General features: G+C 44.5%; 1 protein-coding gene across 1 annotated transcript in view; it reads right to left on the bottom strand.

Moving 5' to 3' along the window:
• Positions 1 to 1,023: 1,023 nt before the first annotated feature.
• Positions 1,024 to 17,951, bottom strand: part of si:dkey-3d4.3 (ras guanine nucleotide exchange factor F) — a 77,012-nt gene continuing 60,084 nt past the window's right edge. The window contains exon 9 of the mRNA XM_061841203.1: positions 1,024 to 5,225. Coding sequence (XP_061697187.1) covers positions 5,134 to 5,225 — 92 coding nt within the window. The 3' untranslated portion in view covers positions 1,024 to 5,133. The remainder of the gene's footprint in view (positions 5,226 to 17,951) is intronic.

The raw sequence follows: 17,951 nt of genomic DNA, 5'->3' as shown, positions 1-17,951 counted from the left end.
GGGTTATAATACATTATATTATGTGGCTTCTCGGTCTTCCTCTTACTCTGGAAAGATCTCGAGCTAATATCAATTGTTTCTCCGTCGATATGCATGTAAATACCATTGAAATACCCCTCGCTGAAATACTTGAAGCCCTGCTGTCTGCTTTTCAACAATATTTCACTGTTAGCTAAGAATGTGAGTGAGAAATCCGCCAGTAAATCAGACAGTTTCGCTCTATTCTTTTCTTGATGCGCCGCCCTTTTTACTAATTATTTGTTTGACGTAGGCGCACGTGGCATGACGTCACTTCAGGAGGCGTGGTTAAGTGCCCTGTACGAAGGGGTCATTTTTGGGTACCAAATCAACATGATCTAAACTTTATAATACGAGCATCATGGGGACAAAAAAATTTAACGGGACCGCACACACACAATTGAAATGGTCGCTTTTTTATTTTGTAATGTGCCCATTACCCTCATTCCCATGTAGTTTGAGCTCACGTTGTTTGATAGCCACTATACGCCAGAGGAAAGCTATGGCGTCAAGTGGGCGAGAGGCTGCGCTGTGCAACCAAAACTCTTGGGATTCAAAATAATGCTTTCCCACAAACGCCAAGGATGGCACAGAGCATGACATGCAGTGGGAGAAAAATAGGATCACTGTTCATGAATTCAGGAGGCACCAGAACTTGACCAAAACACCAAAGGTAGCTACTGTGGTGGTCTACATAATTCACCTACGCGACTTTGAGTTAGGTTACATGGTTCCGCACGGACATTTTTATTGGTTACACCTCCAGTGTTAGTGTGTTAAGAGTTTTACTGCCGTAATGGGTTCACTCTGTCAATATCTGCAAAAGCGAGGTTTGCTCCTGTGTTCAACACACCGCCTCCGACTCCTTTTCTTCGGCGCTATACTACTACTATTGTTCAGATTGAGGACGACCCAGATGTTGCTTTTGAAGTCTTGGCCAAGGATGTGTAATGTAGAGGAGTGATTCCCAAACACTGTGCCGGGATACATTAGTGTGCTGTGGGAACTTATGCAATTTTATGTAATTGCTAAAAAAATATATTATTATTATTTATTCCAAGAAATAGTGTATCTTTATTCATCTATGTATGCCAGTGAGACACAATGACAGACAGAACAAAAAACGTCCTCTTTTATTAGATGGCAGGAAGTACATACAGTAATTATTCGATCCATTTTTGGTGACATTTAATTTTAGTGGTGTGGCGTGGGATTTTTCAATTGTAAAATATGTGCCTTGGCTGTATAAAGGTTGGAAATCACTGATGTAGAGGATAAACTGCACTATGCAGAAACTTTTATACACAAATATTTAATGCAAAAAATGTTTTAACTCAAACAGTGTTAAATATTTATTTAAGACTGTTGTATGTGTTATCAGTAATAATAAAATATTATGCCATTGTTGAGCATTTATTTTAGTTGGTTAAGGGATTTTGTTCTGACAATTACAGGGACAAGGACAAGCTTTTCCTGTGGGCTGTCCCAAGATTATAGGACGACCTGTGCTAAACGAAGAAGATTTTACATCTTGCATGAGTTTTGTCAGGAATAGTTCCTGTAAATAGAAATGTCTCTTGTTCTTTGTTCTTGTTGCTTTGTTGTTCTTTATTGTGCATGTCATACCAGGGCAGCACCGTTTGCCGGAGAAAAATTCCTTGGGTGTTTTTTTACACACTTGGCCAAATAGAGCTGATTCTGATTCTGCACATCCTTTGCAGTGGTGGGAGAAATCCTCCACATCTCACATGTCCTGACCCATGTAGAACCTGTGGCATAGTCGAAGGAGGGTCTTTCTCCTTGCAAAGTGCCTTGAGCCTATGCCCAGTGACATGATCTCAACACAGTATCTCTGAGGTACCTGGGCACCACCACCTGCCACCTCTCTTCCCCGGTGGCTGGCTACTTCTATACATGCTGCATTATGCCATTGGCTCATGCGTAATCCTGTAAATTTTACTCCAAAGGCCTTTCGTGACTGTAGACTTTCCCATCACACTCTCCCAAGATGTCCTTCTACCACTCAAAATCCAGTGATGTACTGGAATGTGATCACTGTCATCCTCTTGCTTGACTCCCCACTCTGCAGCATCTACCACCTCTAATGTGCAGTATAATGGCCCACGAGCAGTCTCACCTCCATGCAGCTACATCTCCCTCACGTCCCGCCAATCACAATAGCCGCAGTCATCCACAGCACACGGTCTCCGAGAAAGTGCATCGCCATTGACATGCTGAGATCCAGCACGATGATCCACGTTCAAGTTGAATGACTGCAGGTCCTCCACCCATCATGCTACCTGTCCTTCAAGTTCTTTGAAAGATATCAACCACCATAGCGTTGTGGTCTGTCCTAATTATGAAAGGGGCACCACACAGGTAGTATCAGAAAAGCCGTTCAGCCAATATAACTGCCAACAGTTCACATCTAGTCACGCAGCAGTGTCTCTCACTTCTATTGAAGCTGCGGCTAAAGTAGGCTACCGCATGTTCAGCTTCTGGGCCTGACTGTAACACCCATGCCGACATTGCTTGCATGTGTGTCCAGCACAAAGGGCAAAGCTGGGTTTGGGGGTGTGAGGACAGGGGCATTCATGTGGGCTCTCTTGAGGTTGGTAAATGCCTCTGGGCAGTCCGACAAAAACACAAAAGGCTGATTGTTTTTGAGAAGATGGAACAGGGATGGAACAGGGATTTTCTTGTGTTGGTGCTCCACCAACACAAGAAAATCCCTTCACAAAAGTAATAATAATAAGAGGCTAGTCCTAAGAAGCTCTTCAACTGTGTCTGGTCATTTGGGACTGGCCAGTCTCGAATTGCTCAGATCTTCTCCTCTAATGTGCTGATACTCCTATGAGCCACCCAGTGGCCAAGGAACTCCCCCTCTCGCCGCACAAAGTGGCACTTCTCCAGGTGCACCTTAAGTCCAGCTGCCGCACTTCTTCCCAGCACCAGTGTCAAGGAATCCAGTGCAGTCTGGAAGGTTCTTCCATGAACGAGGACATTGTCCAGGTACACCAAGCACTCCTGTCTGAGAATGTTTGTGAGCACAGTGTCCATTAGCTGCTCAAATGTCCCTGGTGCATTGCATAATATAAAACTCATTACCTTGAACTGCCAGTGTCCACGAGCGATACAGAATATTGTTTTTGGTCTTGACCCGGGGTGACCGGAACCTGCCATTATCCACTGCACAGATCAAGTGACGAAAACCACGCGGACCCCGACACGAGGTTCAATGTCTCTTCAACACGTGGAAGCGGGTAACAGCCCTTTTGTGTCACCTTGTTCAGTGGCTTGTAGTCCACCCAGAATCGCGGTCTAGAGCTTTTTTTCTGGGAACCATGACCACACCGGATTCCCACAGACTGTTGAAGGGTTTTATGATCCCTGCCTCGAGCATAGCATGGACCTCCCTTTCTGCGGCCTCCTGCTGTAAGGTAGGCAGACGATGCGGCTGCACTTTGACTGGTCGTGCATCCCCGGTGTCAATGTAGTGTTCCACAAGGTGAGTGAGACGCACCTCATTCTCAGTGAGCGCAAAAATGTCCTTAAAATCTCATAAAATTTTCCACAATTGCTTCCGCTGCTCATCTTCCAGGTTGATGCAGTTCTTTCTCCAAGATGGAGCGGATCGCCTCTGTCCGATTCTCTGTCGACAGACTTGGGGAATGCACCGCTGCTATGGAAGGCTATTCCCATTCCATCCCCTCTCCCACCACCAATAGTAAGTATATAATGTATGAGTAATTATATAATGTTAGAGTATTTAAAAATAGGACCAACGGTACGAAGAGAAGGGTGCATAGCGAGCAAAAAGGCATTGTGGCGGACAGAGGGGGAGGCAGGCACACAGTTTCACTAAAATGAGTCAAAACTAACATTAACATTAACTTTCAATGTTTCATGAAGTACCAATCCATGGATGTTTTCCTTTGATGGCTTTTAATAATCTTGTGGAAATGTGCAAGGCAAACATCATCAAAGTGAACGATAGTCCGACTCGTTAACACTTTTTCCGGATGATTCAGAAATGTTGGGGCCCATAGTGAAAAAAGATGAATAAATCCGCAAAGATGTACAGTGCGAGTGTGTGTGAGCGTATGACAATAGATTTGGTGACGAAGATACAGGATGTGCATCACGGGTAAAGATTGATGTCCCTTTTAGCCAATGGATGGATGTGATTCCAGGAAGATGCTCTTGCAATAGCCAATGGGAGAGCAGCTCTATTGCGTCGCTTTCAAACCAAGATACAGAACAGTACGTTTACATTAGGTGGAATCCAGCGCCATTTTTTTCTTTTCGTATCCAGAATTTCCTTCATAACTAGAGACAATTTTTTTCCGGGAAGGCTTTTCGGAACATGAATTTTTCATCAGTAGAGACGTTCGTAAGTAGAGTTATGACTGTATAGGCTGTTCATCTTAAATGATCTCTAATGCATTCAAATGGGCAGCAAAACCAGAGACACGTGGCAGAAAAAGGAAGACAAGTATCAAAATGGATTCCAGATTAACCAGAATGGCAAAGGCTCAGCCAATGATTGGTTCCTGGATGTTTAAAGACAGTCACGAGTTCCCTGTTAGTACTGTGACAGTGAGAAGACATCTGTTTGAAGCTAATCCCCTGAGTGTGTGCAGAAGAGGCTCCAATTTGGCCTAAAGAGAAATGGAAGAACATTTTGTGGACTGATGTGGGGACAGACTCTTAAATCCTACTGGTCCAATTAGAATTCGTATTAGTCATATATACTGTAAACTATCGTATGATTCATCACTTTAAACTGCTCCCTTGACACCTTTGTCATTGCACTGGTTTATAACGGTGAACCACGAACGGGTAAGGGCACTCTGTATAAGCCTAACATAATTTGGGGCATTGACGCAATCTAACTGCTCTAAATGCTAGGAGACTCAGAAGCTTTGCACAACTGTGACTCTTATAAGGAATAGTTTTCTATTAATTGTGTATATTTCTTCATTCTTGTTTGTTTGTTTTTCTCAGTATTCAACATGAATGTTGGCTGCCGGAGACAAACTCCTTGTGTGTTGTTACTGTTATGTGTGTTTGTGTATTTTTATTCTTTATTCTCTTTATTTTCCTTTCATGCTTTTAAGTTATTATGATGCGGTCTTTGTGATGTGGTTTCCTTTCATACTTTGAAGTTGTTAGGATGCGGAATTCTGGAATCCTCCGAGGAGTGCCTATACAAGGAGGAGAAAGACCGTCAACAGGGCTTCTTCACACCGCACCGCTGCTTGGGACTAAGTACACGGACACCATCTGCGTTTCATCTTTGGACATTTCAAGAACATTCGCGCACTTGGAATATTCGCTGGAAAGACCATTTGCCTCCTTGGGAACATTCGTTCAACGTTGGTGACAATTCGCCGTTTGGCTCTACTACTCGGTCTATGAACTTCCATTTTGTGCTAGTTATTTTATCGCGTTTGTGTTGTATTATTGTGTGTGTGTGATTAAATTGTCTTAAACACAATACAACTGCCTTGTCAGATTTTACTGGTTTGAGCAAAGGGTTATTGGTCTAAATTCACACGTAAGAATACATACAAAAATCTGATTCTCATTCTCATAATGAAGATAGTCAAGCATGGTGGTGCAAGCATCATGATCTGAGGATGTTTCTCCTACTATGGTGTTGGGCCTATTTGTCACATACCAAGGATCATGGATCAGTTTGCATACGTCAAAATACTTGACGAGGTCTTGTTGCGTGGCCTTGAAATGGGTGTTTCAACAAGACAATGAGCCCAAACACACAAGTAAACATGCTAAATCAATGTTATGCAATGGGCAGCCCAATCCCTGGACCTTAAAGGGCCACTGACATGTCAAACATAATTTTTAGTATGTTGTGTATTACAAAAAAATTCAGACGGAATGAACCCATCCGTTTGTTCACAGCACATTGGAATGTTGCCGTATGTGGATTTTTGCATCTCCCGCCATGAAAATCCTCTTGAGGCATTTGTGTTGGAGAAGAACCAGTAAGTGACGTTTTTTGCAGACGCCCACACTGGCGGGTTCGTATGTTAATACCTGTTTTACCAGTGAGAAATTAGCTGTTTTTTTCTGCATGTTAGCCAATATGTTGGCTCGTTGTATTGCTTGATTTTGCTCGAACACTCGGGAGGATACATTCACTCTTCACTTGTTTCCAAAAGACCTTGTTTGTTGTGAAAAATGGATTGCAGAGGTGCAAAGGACAAGAGATTTCTGAGTTCTAGATGACAGGTAGGTGTGTATATAACTATTAAAAAAATAAAAGTTGGGGGGAATAATTTGACGATAGATTTTGAGGATTATATCTTTGCCTTATTTTCAGAAGTTTGAAATTTATCCTTTTTATGTTATTTTACTCTACAGGTGAAGAAAAAGAGGACAAGACAAGAGTAGCATGTATATTTCAACCGGGACATAATAAAGCCAACATTGAAATTTTGACATTATATATGAACCCATAACGTCAAGTCAACTAACAGGAAGACCACCTGTTCCCCTCCAGATCTGCAGGGGGCAGAGAAACCTCAATCACACAACTCTAACAAACTTACTGTCAGAGGTAAGGGGTGGCCATATTGCTCACAAACAGCATGTGAGCTGGGTGGAACAAAGAAAGCCTACCAGCAAAATGAATAAATCACTAACAAACAACTGAAGCAACAAAAAAAAAAACCCTCTAACCACCTGAACCATCAATAAACTGAAAAGAGTAAGATTTGAGTTGTTCATGTGTTTGAAGACCAAGGCCCTTTTCAAGTTGGGGCAAAGAACTGAGGGAGTTCAAGACAACTTGACAGTTGAAAACCAGCGTGGCAGCAAAGACAAAGGATTAACGAGCTCAAGTCAATTCAGTCAACGCAAAGAACAACTGAAAGTATGGCAGAAGAAGCCACAGGTAGAGCAATCAAGCTGCTGAAGCAAGAGAGGACCTCAGCAAAGAGTGCTTTCACCAAGCAGGCCAACTACCGATGCAGAGCTGGTGGACACCTGGCAAAGTCAGAGTTGCAGAAGGAATCCAGAATACTCTATTCACTTGTACGGGATGTAAATGACACCAGTGACCGCGATGAACTCGGCCTACTAGTTGAACTGAGAGGTGATGAGGAAGATGAAGAAATGACATTGGATAAGCAGCAACAGGTGGACCTGGCGAAGACCCCATGTCTGTGGTGAACAAAGATGCCTATGAACATCAAGTGGATGGTGCAAAGAAACTCATCAATGATGTGATGGCAAGCTTCACGGAATGGGAAAAATGGATCCAGGGAGCAGAAAAAAACCCGTCTGGATGGCAGAGTGAAAGGCTTAAGAAAACTGAAGAACAGCCTCAAAACCAAAAAGGCAGAATTCCGAGTGGTTCAAAGAACTGCAGAGGAGGAAATGAGAGGAAGAGATCTTCAGGTACAGCCTGCAGGCTGTTGGCCTGCAGGCCAACAGTCTGTTCTTAAAATTAAACCCACCAGCCTACCCAGATTCTACAGCTCCAAAAGAGACTTCCATCAATGGAAAAGGGACTGGGAGAGTCTTCAGAGACGAGGTGAGCCAACTGGCTCAGCAGAAGCCAAAAAGATCCAGCTCCTCGACAGTGTTGATGAGAAGATCCGCAGAGACCTAAGACTGTCGACCTACAAGACCGCGGACGACATGTTCAAGGGGCTGATTTGGAACCAAAACAACCATAGCCCTGGAGATCATTGAGGACTTGGAGAAAATCCCCCATCTGAAGTCATACCAGCCCAGGAAAATTATTTGAAATGAACCAATCGGTTGAAAAGGCCCTTGATGACCTCACAGAGCTGGGCAATACTGGAGCCATCAAGAATCCGCTTGTAATCAAATCAATAGAGAGCAAACTGCCAGATACAATGAAGGGGGACTGGCTAGTCTTCATGGTCAATCCGGCAAACGCAGTCACACCAGACAACCACTTCGATAGTCTCCTAAACTACCTGAAAACTCAAGAAGAGGTCCTGGAGAGGCTTGTGCAGCTTGGAGTATGTGCGAAGCCAGACAAAAAGTAAGCTGACTCCAAGAAATACGCCTCAACCAGGTCCACAAGTAAAGGGGAATGGGGGGAAGTTGAGTGCTCTGTAAAGACTGGGAGCCTGCACAAAGTGCCTAGAGTGTCATGAAGAAGAGAGTGAATGCAAAGACACTTACCTGTGTAGGAAGCAGAACTGCAGCAGAGACCATCACTTCTTCCTGTGCTGGAAAGGAGACCCTAAAAATGCTGAGACAGACACAACATCAAAGCCAAACCTGAGGAGGCACAAACTGACAGAAGAACAACAGCAATTTGTGTCTGAACTCGCCCCCGACATGGCAGAAAAATTCAAGAGGGCCTTTACCAATGCTTCGGCAAGATCACGCTGCACTAACAACCCTGCAGGGATGGAGCAGAGTGCATGTAAAAAAAACTCCCAGTGATCCTTATGCTCCTTGAAGTTACAACCAATCCAGGTAAGAAGATTGGAACGCTGATTGACTTAGCATCTTCTTCTTCTTCTTTTCCTTTCGGCTTGTCCCGTTAGGGGTCGCCACAGCGTGTCATCTTTTGCCATCTTAGCCTATCTCCTGCATCTTCCTCTCGAACCCCAACTGCCCTCATGTCTTCCCTCACCACATCCATAAACCTTCTCTTTGGTCTTCCTCTCGCTCTTTTGCCTGGGAGCGCCATCCTCAGCATCCTTCTACCAATATACTCACTCTCTCGCCTCTGAACATGTCCAAACCATCGAAGTCTGCTCTCTCGAATCTTGTCTCCAAAACATCCAGCTTTGGCTGTCCCTCTAATGAGCTCATTTCTAATCCTATCCAACCTGGTCACTCCGAGCGAGAACCTCAACATCTTCATTTCTGCCACCTCCAGTTCAGCTTCCTGTCGTTTCTTCAGTGCCACCGTCTCTAATCCGTACATCATGGCCGGCCTCACCACTGTTTTGTAAACTTTGCCCTTCATCCTAGCAGAGACTCTTCTGTCACATAACACACCAGACACCTTTCGCCAGCTGTTCCAACCTGCTTGGACCCGTTTCTTCACTTCCTGACCACACTCTCCATTGCTCTGTATTGTTGACCCCAAGTATTTGAAGTCGTCCACCCTCGCTATCTCTTCTCCCTGTAGCCTCACTCTTCCCCCTCTACTTTTCTCATTCACGCACATATATTCTGTTTTACTTCGACTAATCTTCATTCCTCTCCTTTCCAGTGCATGTCTCCATCTTTCCAATTGTTCCTCTGCATGCTCCCTGCTTTCACTGCATATGACAATATCATCTGCGAACATCATGGTCCAAGGGGATTCCAGTCTAACCTCATCTGTCAGCCTATCCATTACCACTGCAAACAGGAAGGGGCTCAGAGCTGATCCCTGATGCAGTCCCACCTCCACCTTAAATTCCTCTGTCACACCTAAGGCACACCTCACCATTGTTCTGCTGCCATCATACATGTCCTGTACTATTTTAACATACTTCTCTGCCACACCAGACTTACGCATGCAGTCCCACAGTTCCTCTCTTGGTACTCTGTCATAGGCTTTCTCTAGATCCACAAAGACACAATGTAGCTCCTTCTGACCTTCTCTGTACTTTTCCACGAGCATCCTCAAGGCAAATAATGCATCTGTGGTACTCTTTCTAGGCATGAAACCATACTGTTGCTCGCAGATACTTACTTCTGTCCTGAGTCTAGCCTCCACTACTCTTTCCCATAACTTCATTGTGTGGCTCATCAACTTTATTCCTCTATAGTTCCCACAGCTCTGAACATCCCCTTTGTTCTTAAAAATGGGAACTAGAACACTTTTCCTCCATTCTTCAGGCATCTTTTCGCCCGCTAGTATTCTGTTGAATAAGTTGGTCAAAAACTCCACAGCCATCTCTCCAAATTGCTTCCATACCTCTACCGGTATGTCATCAGGACCAACTGCCTTTCCATTTTTCATCCTTTGTAGTGCCTTTCTGACTTCCCCCTTAGTAATCATTTCCACTTCCTGGTCCTTCACTCTTGCCTCTTCAACTCTTCCTTCTCTCTCATTTTCTTCATTCATCAACTTCTCAAAGTATTCTTTCCATCTATTTAGTACACTACCGCACCAGTCAACACATTTCCATCTCTATCCTTAATCACCCTTACCTGCTGCACATCCTTCCCATCTCTATCCCTCTGTCTGGCCAACCTGTAGAGATCCTTTTCTCCTTCTTTCGTGTCCAACCTGGTGTACATGTCTTCATATGCCTCTTGTTTAGCCTTTGCCACCTCTACCTTTGCCCTACGTCGCATCTCGATGTACTCCTTTCGCCTCTCCTCAGTCCTCTCAGTATCCCACTTCTTCTTCGCTAATCTCTTTCCTTGTATGACTCCCTGTATTTTGGGGTTCCACCACCAAGTCTCCTTCTCCCCTTTCCTACCAGATGACACACCAAGTACTCTCCTGCCTGTCTCTCTGATCACCTTGGCTGTCGTCGTCCAGTCTTCCGGGAGCTTCGGTTGTCCATCGAGAGCCTGTCTCACCTCTTTCCGGAAGGCCGCACGACATTCTTTCCTTCTCAGCTTCCACCACATGGTTCTCTGCTCTACCTTTGTCTTCTTAATCTTCCTACCCACCACCAGAATCATCCTACATACTACCATCCTATGCTGTCGAGCTACACTCTCCCCTACCACTACTTTACAGTCAGTAACCTCCTTCAGATTACATCGTCTGCACAAAATATAATCTACCTGCGTGGTTCTACCTCCGCTCTTGTAGGTCACTATATGTTCCTCCCTCTTCTGGAAATAAGTGTTCACTACAGCCATCTCCATCCTTTTTGCAAAGTCCACCACCATCTGCCCTTCAAAGTTCCTTTCCTGGATGCCGTACTTACCCATCACTTCTTCATCGCCCCTGTTTCCTTTACCAATATGTCCATTACAATCTGCACCAATCACAACTCTCTCGCTGTCTGGGATGCTCAGAACTACTTCATCTAGTTCCTTCCAGAATTTCTCTTTCAACTCTAGGTCACATCCTACCTGTGGTGCATAGCCGCTAACCACATTATACATAACACCCTCAATTTCAAATTTTAGTCTCATCACTCGATCTGATACTCTTTTTACCTCCAAGACATTCTTAGCCAGCTCTTCCTTTAAAATAACCCCTACTCCATTTCTCTTCCCATCTACTCCGTGGTAGAATAATTTAAACCCTGCTCCCAAACTTCTAGCCTTACTACCTTTCCACCTGCTCTCTTGGATGCACAGAATATCAACCTTTCTCCTAATCATCATGTCAACCAACTCCTGTGCTTTTCCTGTCATAGTCCCAACATTCAAAGTCCCTACACTCAGTTGTAGGCTCTGTACATTCCTCTTTTTCTTCTGACGCTGGATCCGGTTTCCTCCTCTTCTTTGTCTTCGACCCACAGTAGCTGAATTTCCACCGACGCCCTGTAGGTTAGCAGTGCCGGGGGCGGGCGTTGTTAACCCGGGCCACGACCGATCCGGTATGGGATTCTTTAGATGAACGCTCATATTTGTTTGGCACAGTTTTTACGCCGGATGCCCTTCCTGACGCAACCCTCTGCATTTATCCGGGCTTGGGACCGGCCTACAGATTGCACTGGTTTGTGCCCCCATAGGGCTGCATTGCTGATTGACTTAGCATCCGACAACAAATTACATTACTCACAACGCTGCCAGAAGACTCAACCTCAGAAGTGAAAAAATCCCTTCAGTTGTCCATGGCGTTGGAGGAATGGCCCTGAAAGTAAAAACAAAAAGATATCACCTCAGAGTGAGGGTCAAGACACCCGCAGGAACCGAAAGAGCCCATGAACTCATCTGTTATGGCTTGGAGGAAATAGCCAAAATACAGAGAACCGTCAAACCTAAAGAACTGAAGAGGTTCTTTCAAGATGCCAGCTCAGAAGGCCTGCACAGACCAGAACAAATTGAACTGCTCATCTGTCATTGGGAAAGGCGGCTTGAACCGCGGAGGGTGAAGGTGGTTGGAGACCTCGTTTTATGGGACGGCCTACTGGGGAAGAGCGTTGGTGGAATGCACCCAGACCTCTTGAAAGTGGATTTGGCAGCTCACACATCCAAAACGCACTTTTAGCGGTCCATGAGAGCCGAGCTGTGAAATATGAAGAACTCAGTGATAGAGAGGAATTCAAAGCTGAAACCAAAAGCACTGTTGCAGAATTTCTCAACTGGTGGAAATGTGACAGTATTGGAGCAGCTTGTGAACCAAAGTGTGGAGGGTGCAGATGTGGCAACTGCCAGCCAGGAGGCAAGGAGATGACACTGAGCGAGGAAAGTGAGCTGAAAATCATCAGGAAAGGCCTCACCTATATCAACGCTGATGATCACATTGATGAACCACACTGGGACTCAAAATACCCAAGGATTAAAGATCCTATTTCTCTACCCAACAATATAAGTGGAGTAGAAGCCTCTTTTCTGAGGACAGAAAAGCAACTCAAGAAATAACCAAAGTGGAAGGTGGGATATGCAGCTTAAGTCCACGAGATGGTGGGGAAAGAGGAGCAGCAAGGAAGCTCACCAAAGAAATGATGGCAGACTGGAAGGGACCAATATAGTATGTTAGCCACTTGGTGGCGCCAAACCTGCACTCTGTCACTCCACCTGTGCGACTGGTCTGGAAGAGCAGCCAGAAGTTCAATGGACTCAGCATGAACGATCTCCTGTTGAAAGGGCCTGACATCCTCCATCCAATTCATGCAGTGCTACTCAGGTTCAGAAGAGGTGTGCAAGCAGCACTTGGTGACATCAAAAAGATGTACAATTCAGTTTGGCTGGAAGACCTGGAAATGCACCTTCACAGATTTATTTGGAGAGACACCGAAGACAGTGAACTTGAAGAGTATGCCATCATCTGAGTCAACATTGGTGACCGACCAGCAGGATGCATTGCACAGCTGGCCATGAGAGAGACTGCAAAGCTACCCATGTTTGCTTACCTGGAGGAGGAGTGTAGGATCCCGGAGGAAGATTCTTATGTTGATGATGTGCTTAGCTCCCATAACGACCTGGGAAAGCTGGATGAAGACGCCAGAAGAGTTGAAGAGGCAGGCGGATTCTTCCTTAAGCCCTGGGTCCGGTCAGGCCAAAGTGGGAGGGACATGCCCACACCAGGAGCATCATTAAGTATAGTACCTATTCTGCCAAATCAAAGGAGAGAAGAAGATTACAAAGCCCTGGGAGTTGGCTACCTTGTCAAAAGTGACAAACTGGACCCAATGACCTCAGTCAACTTATCAGAGAGGAAAAAGAAAATGAGAGTGGGTCAAAACCTCCTGGAAAAAGAGGTGAGAGAAAAAACTCCCAAGCCACTGACTAGAAGACAACTGCTAAGCCAAGTAGCTAGCCTCTATGACCCAATAGGTCTTGTCACTCCTGCTAAACAGAAGGGTGCCATTCTAGTCTTGAGAGCTTTCCAAGAGGCTGGAACCAGCACAACCCGAGACACGTGGGACAAGCCATTGTCAGAAAAGTTGAGGGAAGAAGCAATCCAGTTATTTGAAGAATACGTCCGCCTCAGCCAAATTACCTTCCACAGAAGCCTCACACCACAGAACTGGACCCGAAAACCGTGGGGAATGACATTCTCTGATGGGAGCGACCAGAGCTTTGGAGCCGTGGTGTACCTCAGATGGGAGATGGCAAAGGGCGTTGAAGTCAGACTCGTCGAGTCTAAAGCAAAGCTCACACCACTGGACCAGAAGGGAGAACCAGTCAAAGCTAAAATATGTGGTGCGGTCTCCGCAGTTTGCCTTAAAAGAGTTGGAGAAATTCAGAAGACCATATCCACTGATAACTGATGGTGGATCCAGGGGAACATCAATGTTGCAGACATTATGAGAAGAGGTGCAGCTCCAAAGGACCTCCAAGAGGATTCTGTGTGGCAGAATGGACCTCAATTCCTTTAGATGCCTGTGGAAGAGTGGCCGAAAAAGTCTGCCAAAGAAGTTGCTGCCTACGACAGGGAAGGGTTAACAAACTCCAAAGAAAATCCTTCACAGCAGCACTGACCAGATCACAGGTGAAGAAAAGCACATGCGATGCGCCATCTACTGGAGCTAGTAATCCAGCAAAAGTCACAGATGAGAGAGACCATAATGCTCCACGAGGCACCGCAGATTGAAAAGAGCCCAAGCCTCAAACCCAAAGACTCCCAGTTGGATCTGCAGTGAAAGAACTGATCGACATCAGGAAGTTCAGCAGCCTAACCAAGTTGATCAGAGTTGTTGCCTGGGTATGGAGGGCTGCAACAAAATGGAAAAGAGTATTGGCAAAAACCCCAGCTACAAGTAAGCCAAAGTGGGAGGCGCTTTCATCAGAAGAGATAAAGTTGAGAGCAAACAAGCTGTACTTACGATCAGCGAGTCACAAGATTCACAGAGAGACCTCTTTCTTGCAGCCCAAGAGGGTGCATCCTTTCAAGACACCACCCTCAACAGGCTGGCTGTATACAAATATGCAGAGACTGGACTCTTCGTCTGTGGAGGAAGATTTCAGATCTTTAACAATGACAGAACTGCTGTACCAATCTTACTGTGCGATGCATGGATATCCTCTCTTCTGGCACAAGAAGCCCACAATGCAAACCATGAGGAAATAGCAGGGACACTCCTGCACATGAGGAAGAAAGCATGGGTTATAAAAGGCCGAAGACTGGCTCAGAAGATTGTAAATGGCTGAGTGACATGCAGCAAAGCCAAAGCCAAAAAATGCCAACAAATTATAAGCGACCTCCCATCTGAGTGGATAACACCAGCCAAACCATTTCGATACACATCGGTGGATTTGTTTGGCCCTTACGAAGTGAAGGATGAGGTGAAGAAGAAAGCAAGGCTCAAGGTATGGGGGTTCGTCTTGGCATCCCGAGCTCTACACTCAGATGTCATAAGTGACCAGTCGTCTGAGGGTTTCCTGTTGTTCTAGAAGAGATTCACAGCATTGAGGGGACATCCAAAGAAAATGTGGTCAGATCCAGGAAAAAAACCTTTGTGGGTGCCAGAGCTGCCCTCAAAGAACTGTATGCCTTTCTACAGAAGCTGGAAAAATCCAAAGTTGAGAATGAAGGCTCCAAGCATGGAAAAGAATGGAGCAGGAAACTTCACCCTGCTGGTTCCCCTCAAAGGAATGGAGCTGCAGAGACTGCTGTAATGCACAGTGAAATGCGCTCTGCACAACCTGGGAGGAGACAGGTACTTCACATGGAGTGACTTCCAAACCTTCCTCTACATGGCTGCTAACCTGGCCAACGAGAGACCCATAGATGCCAGAACTCAAAGCCGTGAGGACTATGTAGATTACATCAGCCCGAACTCTCTTCTGCTGGGAAGAACAGGACCCAGGGGAGATGTGGGAAGGGAAGCTTTGATCCCGGAGAAAGATTCTTATGTTGATGATGTGCTTAGCTCCCATAACAACCTGGGAAAGCTGGATGAAGACACCAGAAGAGTTGAAGAGATCCTAAAGGCAGGCGGATTCTTCCTTAAGCCCGGACTGCTGTAATGCACAGTGAAATGCGCTCTGCACAACCTGGGAGGAGACAGGTACTTCACATAGAGTGACTTCCAAACCTTCCTCTACATGGCTGCTAACCTGGCCAACGAGAGACCCATAGATGCCAGAACTCAAAGCCGTGAGAACTGTGTAGATTACATCAGCCCTAACTCTCTTCTGCTGGGAAGAACAGGACCCAGGAGAGATGTGGGAAGGGAAGCTTTGAGTTTCAAGGATACCCATACAAGAGGCTAAGAGCCATTCAAACTGAGGTTGGCCAGTTCTGGAGCAAGTGGAGTCAATTGGCGGGGCCTAATCTATTCATTAGAAGTAAGTGGCACATAACAAAACAGAATGTAGCCACAGGAGACATCGTCTGGCTGGCTGACCAAAATGCTTTGAGGGGTCAGTATAAACTTGGCTGAGTCGTCAGTGTCAACCCTGACAAAAAGGCCGTCGTCAGAGATGTACATATCAAGACCTTCCTCAGCACAAAAATCCCCTCTACAATTCTGCACAGAGATGTACGCTGCCATCATTGTTCTAATCCCTGTAGAAGAACAAAAGTAATCATCAACAATCAGAAGAAAAAGTCAATGAGCATCCAGGACTCATGTGACTTCTCTGGGTTCAAGAACTAAGATGTCAAGTGGGAGGTGTCAGGTCAACTAACAGGAAGAGCACATGTCCCCCTCCAGACCTGCAGGGGGCAGAGAAACCTCAATCACACAACTCTTCAAACTTCCTGTCAGAGGCGAGGGGTGGCCATATTGCTCACAGACAGCATGTGAGCTTCTGTGGAACAAAGAAAGCCTACCAGCAAATGGAATAAATCACTAACAAACAATTGAAGCAACCAAGAAGCAATTAAAAAAAAAAAAGAAAAACAAAAACAAAAAACAAAAAAAAAAACAAAAGGCACCCCTCACTTTCCGGTCAGACCCAACTGGTAGGGAAAGAGCTTGGATGCTAATTGATTAATTTGTTTAATTTCAGCTACAAGCTATGTTCTTTGTGTTTGTCTAACTACTGAATTAATTTAAAGTATTCATGGAGACAAAGTGGATGCTTTTGTTTGGTTTATTCAATCAGTTATGGTGCTTATTTATAATTTACTTTGTTACTTTTGAATACTTAAATATATGTCATTAATTTAGTTCAGATGTGATTAGTAAGGTTAAAGTAATGCTTTGATGACCTATTTATTTAAACTAAAAATAATGCAACGTGTTCAAAGTGCTTCTTTGGTCAAGGTTTTCAACCTCTAATCACCTGAACCATCAATAAACTGTGAAAAGAGGAAGATTTGAGTTGTTCATGTGTTTGAAGACCAAGGCCCTTTTCAAGTTGGGGCAAAGAACTGATTGAGTTAAACACAACTTGACACATTATGTTCTTTAAAAAATAAAAAAATTTAAAACATCAGGTTGGTTGTCATATTAACAGGCGTTTTGTAACACAATTAGAAAATTTCATGAGTAACGGTATACTGTATCTCAGGATCTCCTGGATGGATTTGGGTGAAAATAATTATGCTTAAAATGTGATGTTTGGGGCTGCACAGCAAATTCGACTTAATCTATAGATGCCTGAATTTGTAAGATCTCCCACTAAAAGCTACTCTTTAGGAATTTTTGACAACAATATCTGGGAAAATACCAATGATATTTGGTCAACAATTCTCATGTGCGTAAGGAATCATGCAAGAGGTGCAATTATTCAAAGCTGTCATCTTTAGTAGATATCACAGCCTATACAATAGAAGTATAAATTTCAAGTACAGAATTTGGAGCCGCAGCATTTTAACTTCTACTTGAGTTATATATTCCCAATATTTACATTTTCTTAAACATTAACATGGGCAAACTATGCTCAAAAAATAATTTGAGAAGGAGGCCTAAAATGATAAAGCCATAACTTGAAGGCATAACTGAACGATTGATTTTACAGTGCAGTAATACCTCGTTTTTCGCGGTTAATTACTTCGAGACCCACCTGTGAAAAGTGAAAAACCGCCTAGTCGGGGTAAATGGCTTTTTTTTTTTTTTTTTTTTTTGCTTCATTCGTCCTTGTTGTCTCAATGGGGATGCCGCATTATACCCTATTAATGTGGCTTCCTGCGACAGTACTGAACTAATGTATGCAGGTGGTTTCATTTATTTATTTTTGGCTTCATTGGTCCATGTCATGGCTTATTGGTACGCAGTGATCCGGCTATTTTTTTCTTTTTTTTGGGAGGGTGGGGCTTAGATATTCATGATGCACTGAATCCGCTATAGGTGATGCGCAAAGTAGAGAGGGTTTACTGTAATAGTTTTGTGCAATAGAAGAGTATTGAGTACCCTTTTCTTCTAATACATCTTACCATAATTTTAAAAATCTGG

Source organism: Syngnathoides biaculeatus, chromosome 14 (genome assembly GCF_019802595.1).
Source record: "Syngnathoides biaculeatus isolate LvHL_M chromosome 14, ASM1980259v1, whole genome shotgun sequence".
In the NCBI taxonomy this organism is placed as follows: domain Eukaryota; kingdom Metazoa; phylum Chordata; class Actinopteri; order Syngnathiformes; family Syngnathidae; genus Syngnathoides; species Syngnathoides biaculeatus.
Note: the sequence above shows the minus strand (reverse complement) of the source record. Positions and strands in the feature narration are given on the sequence as shown.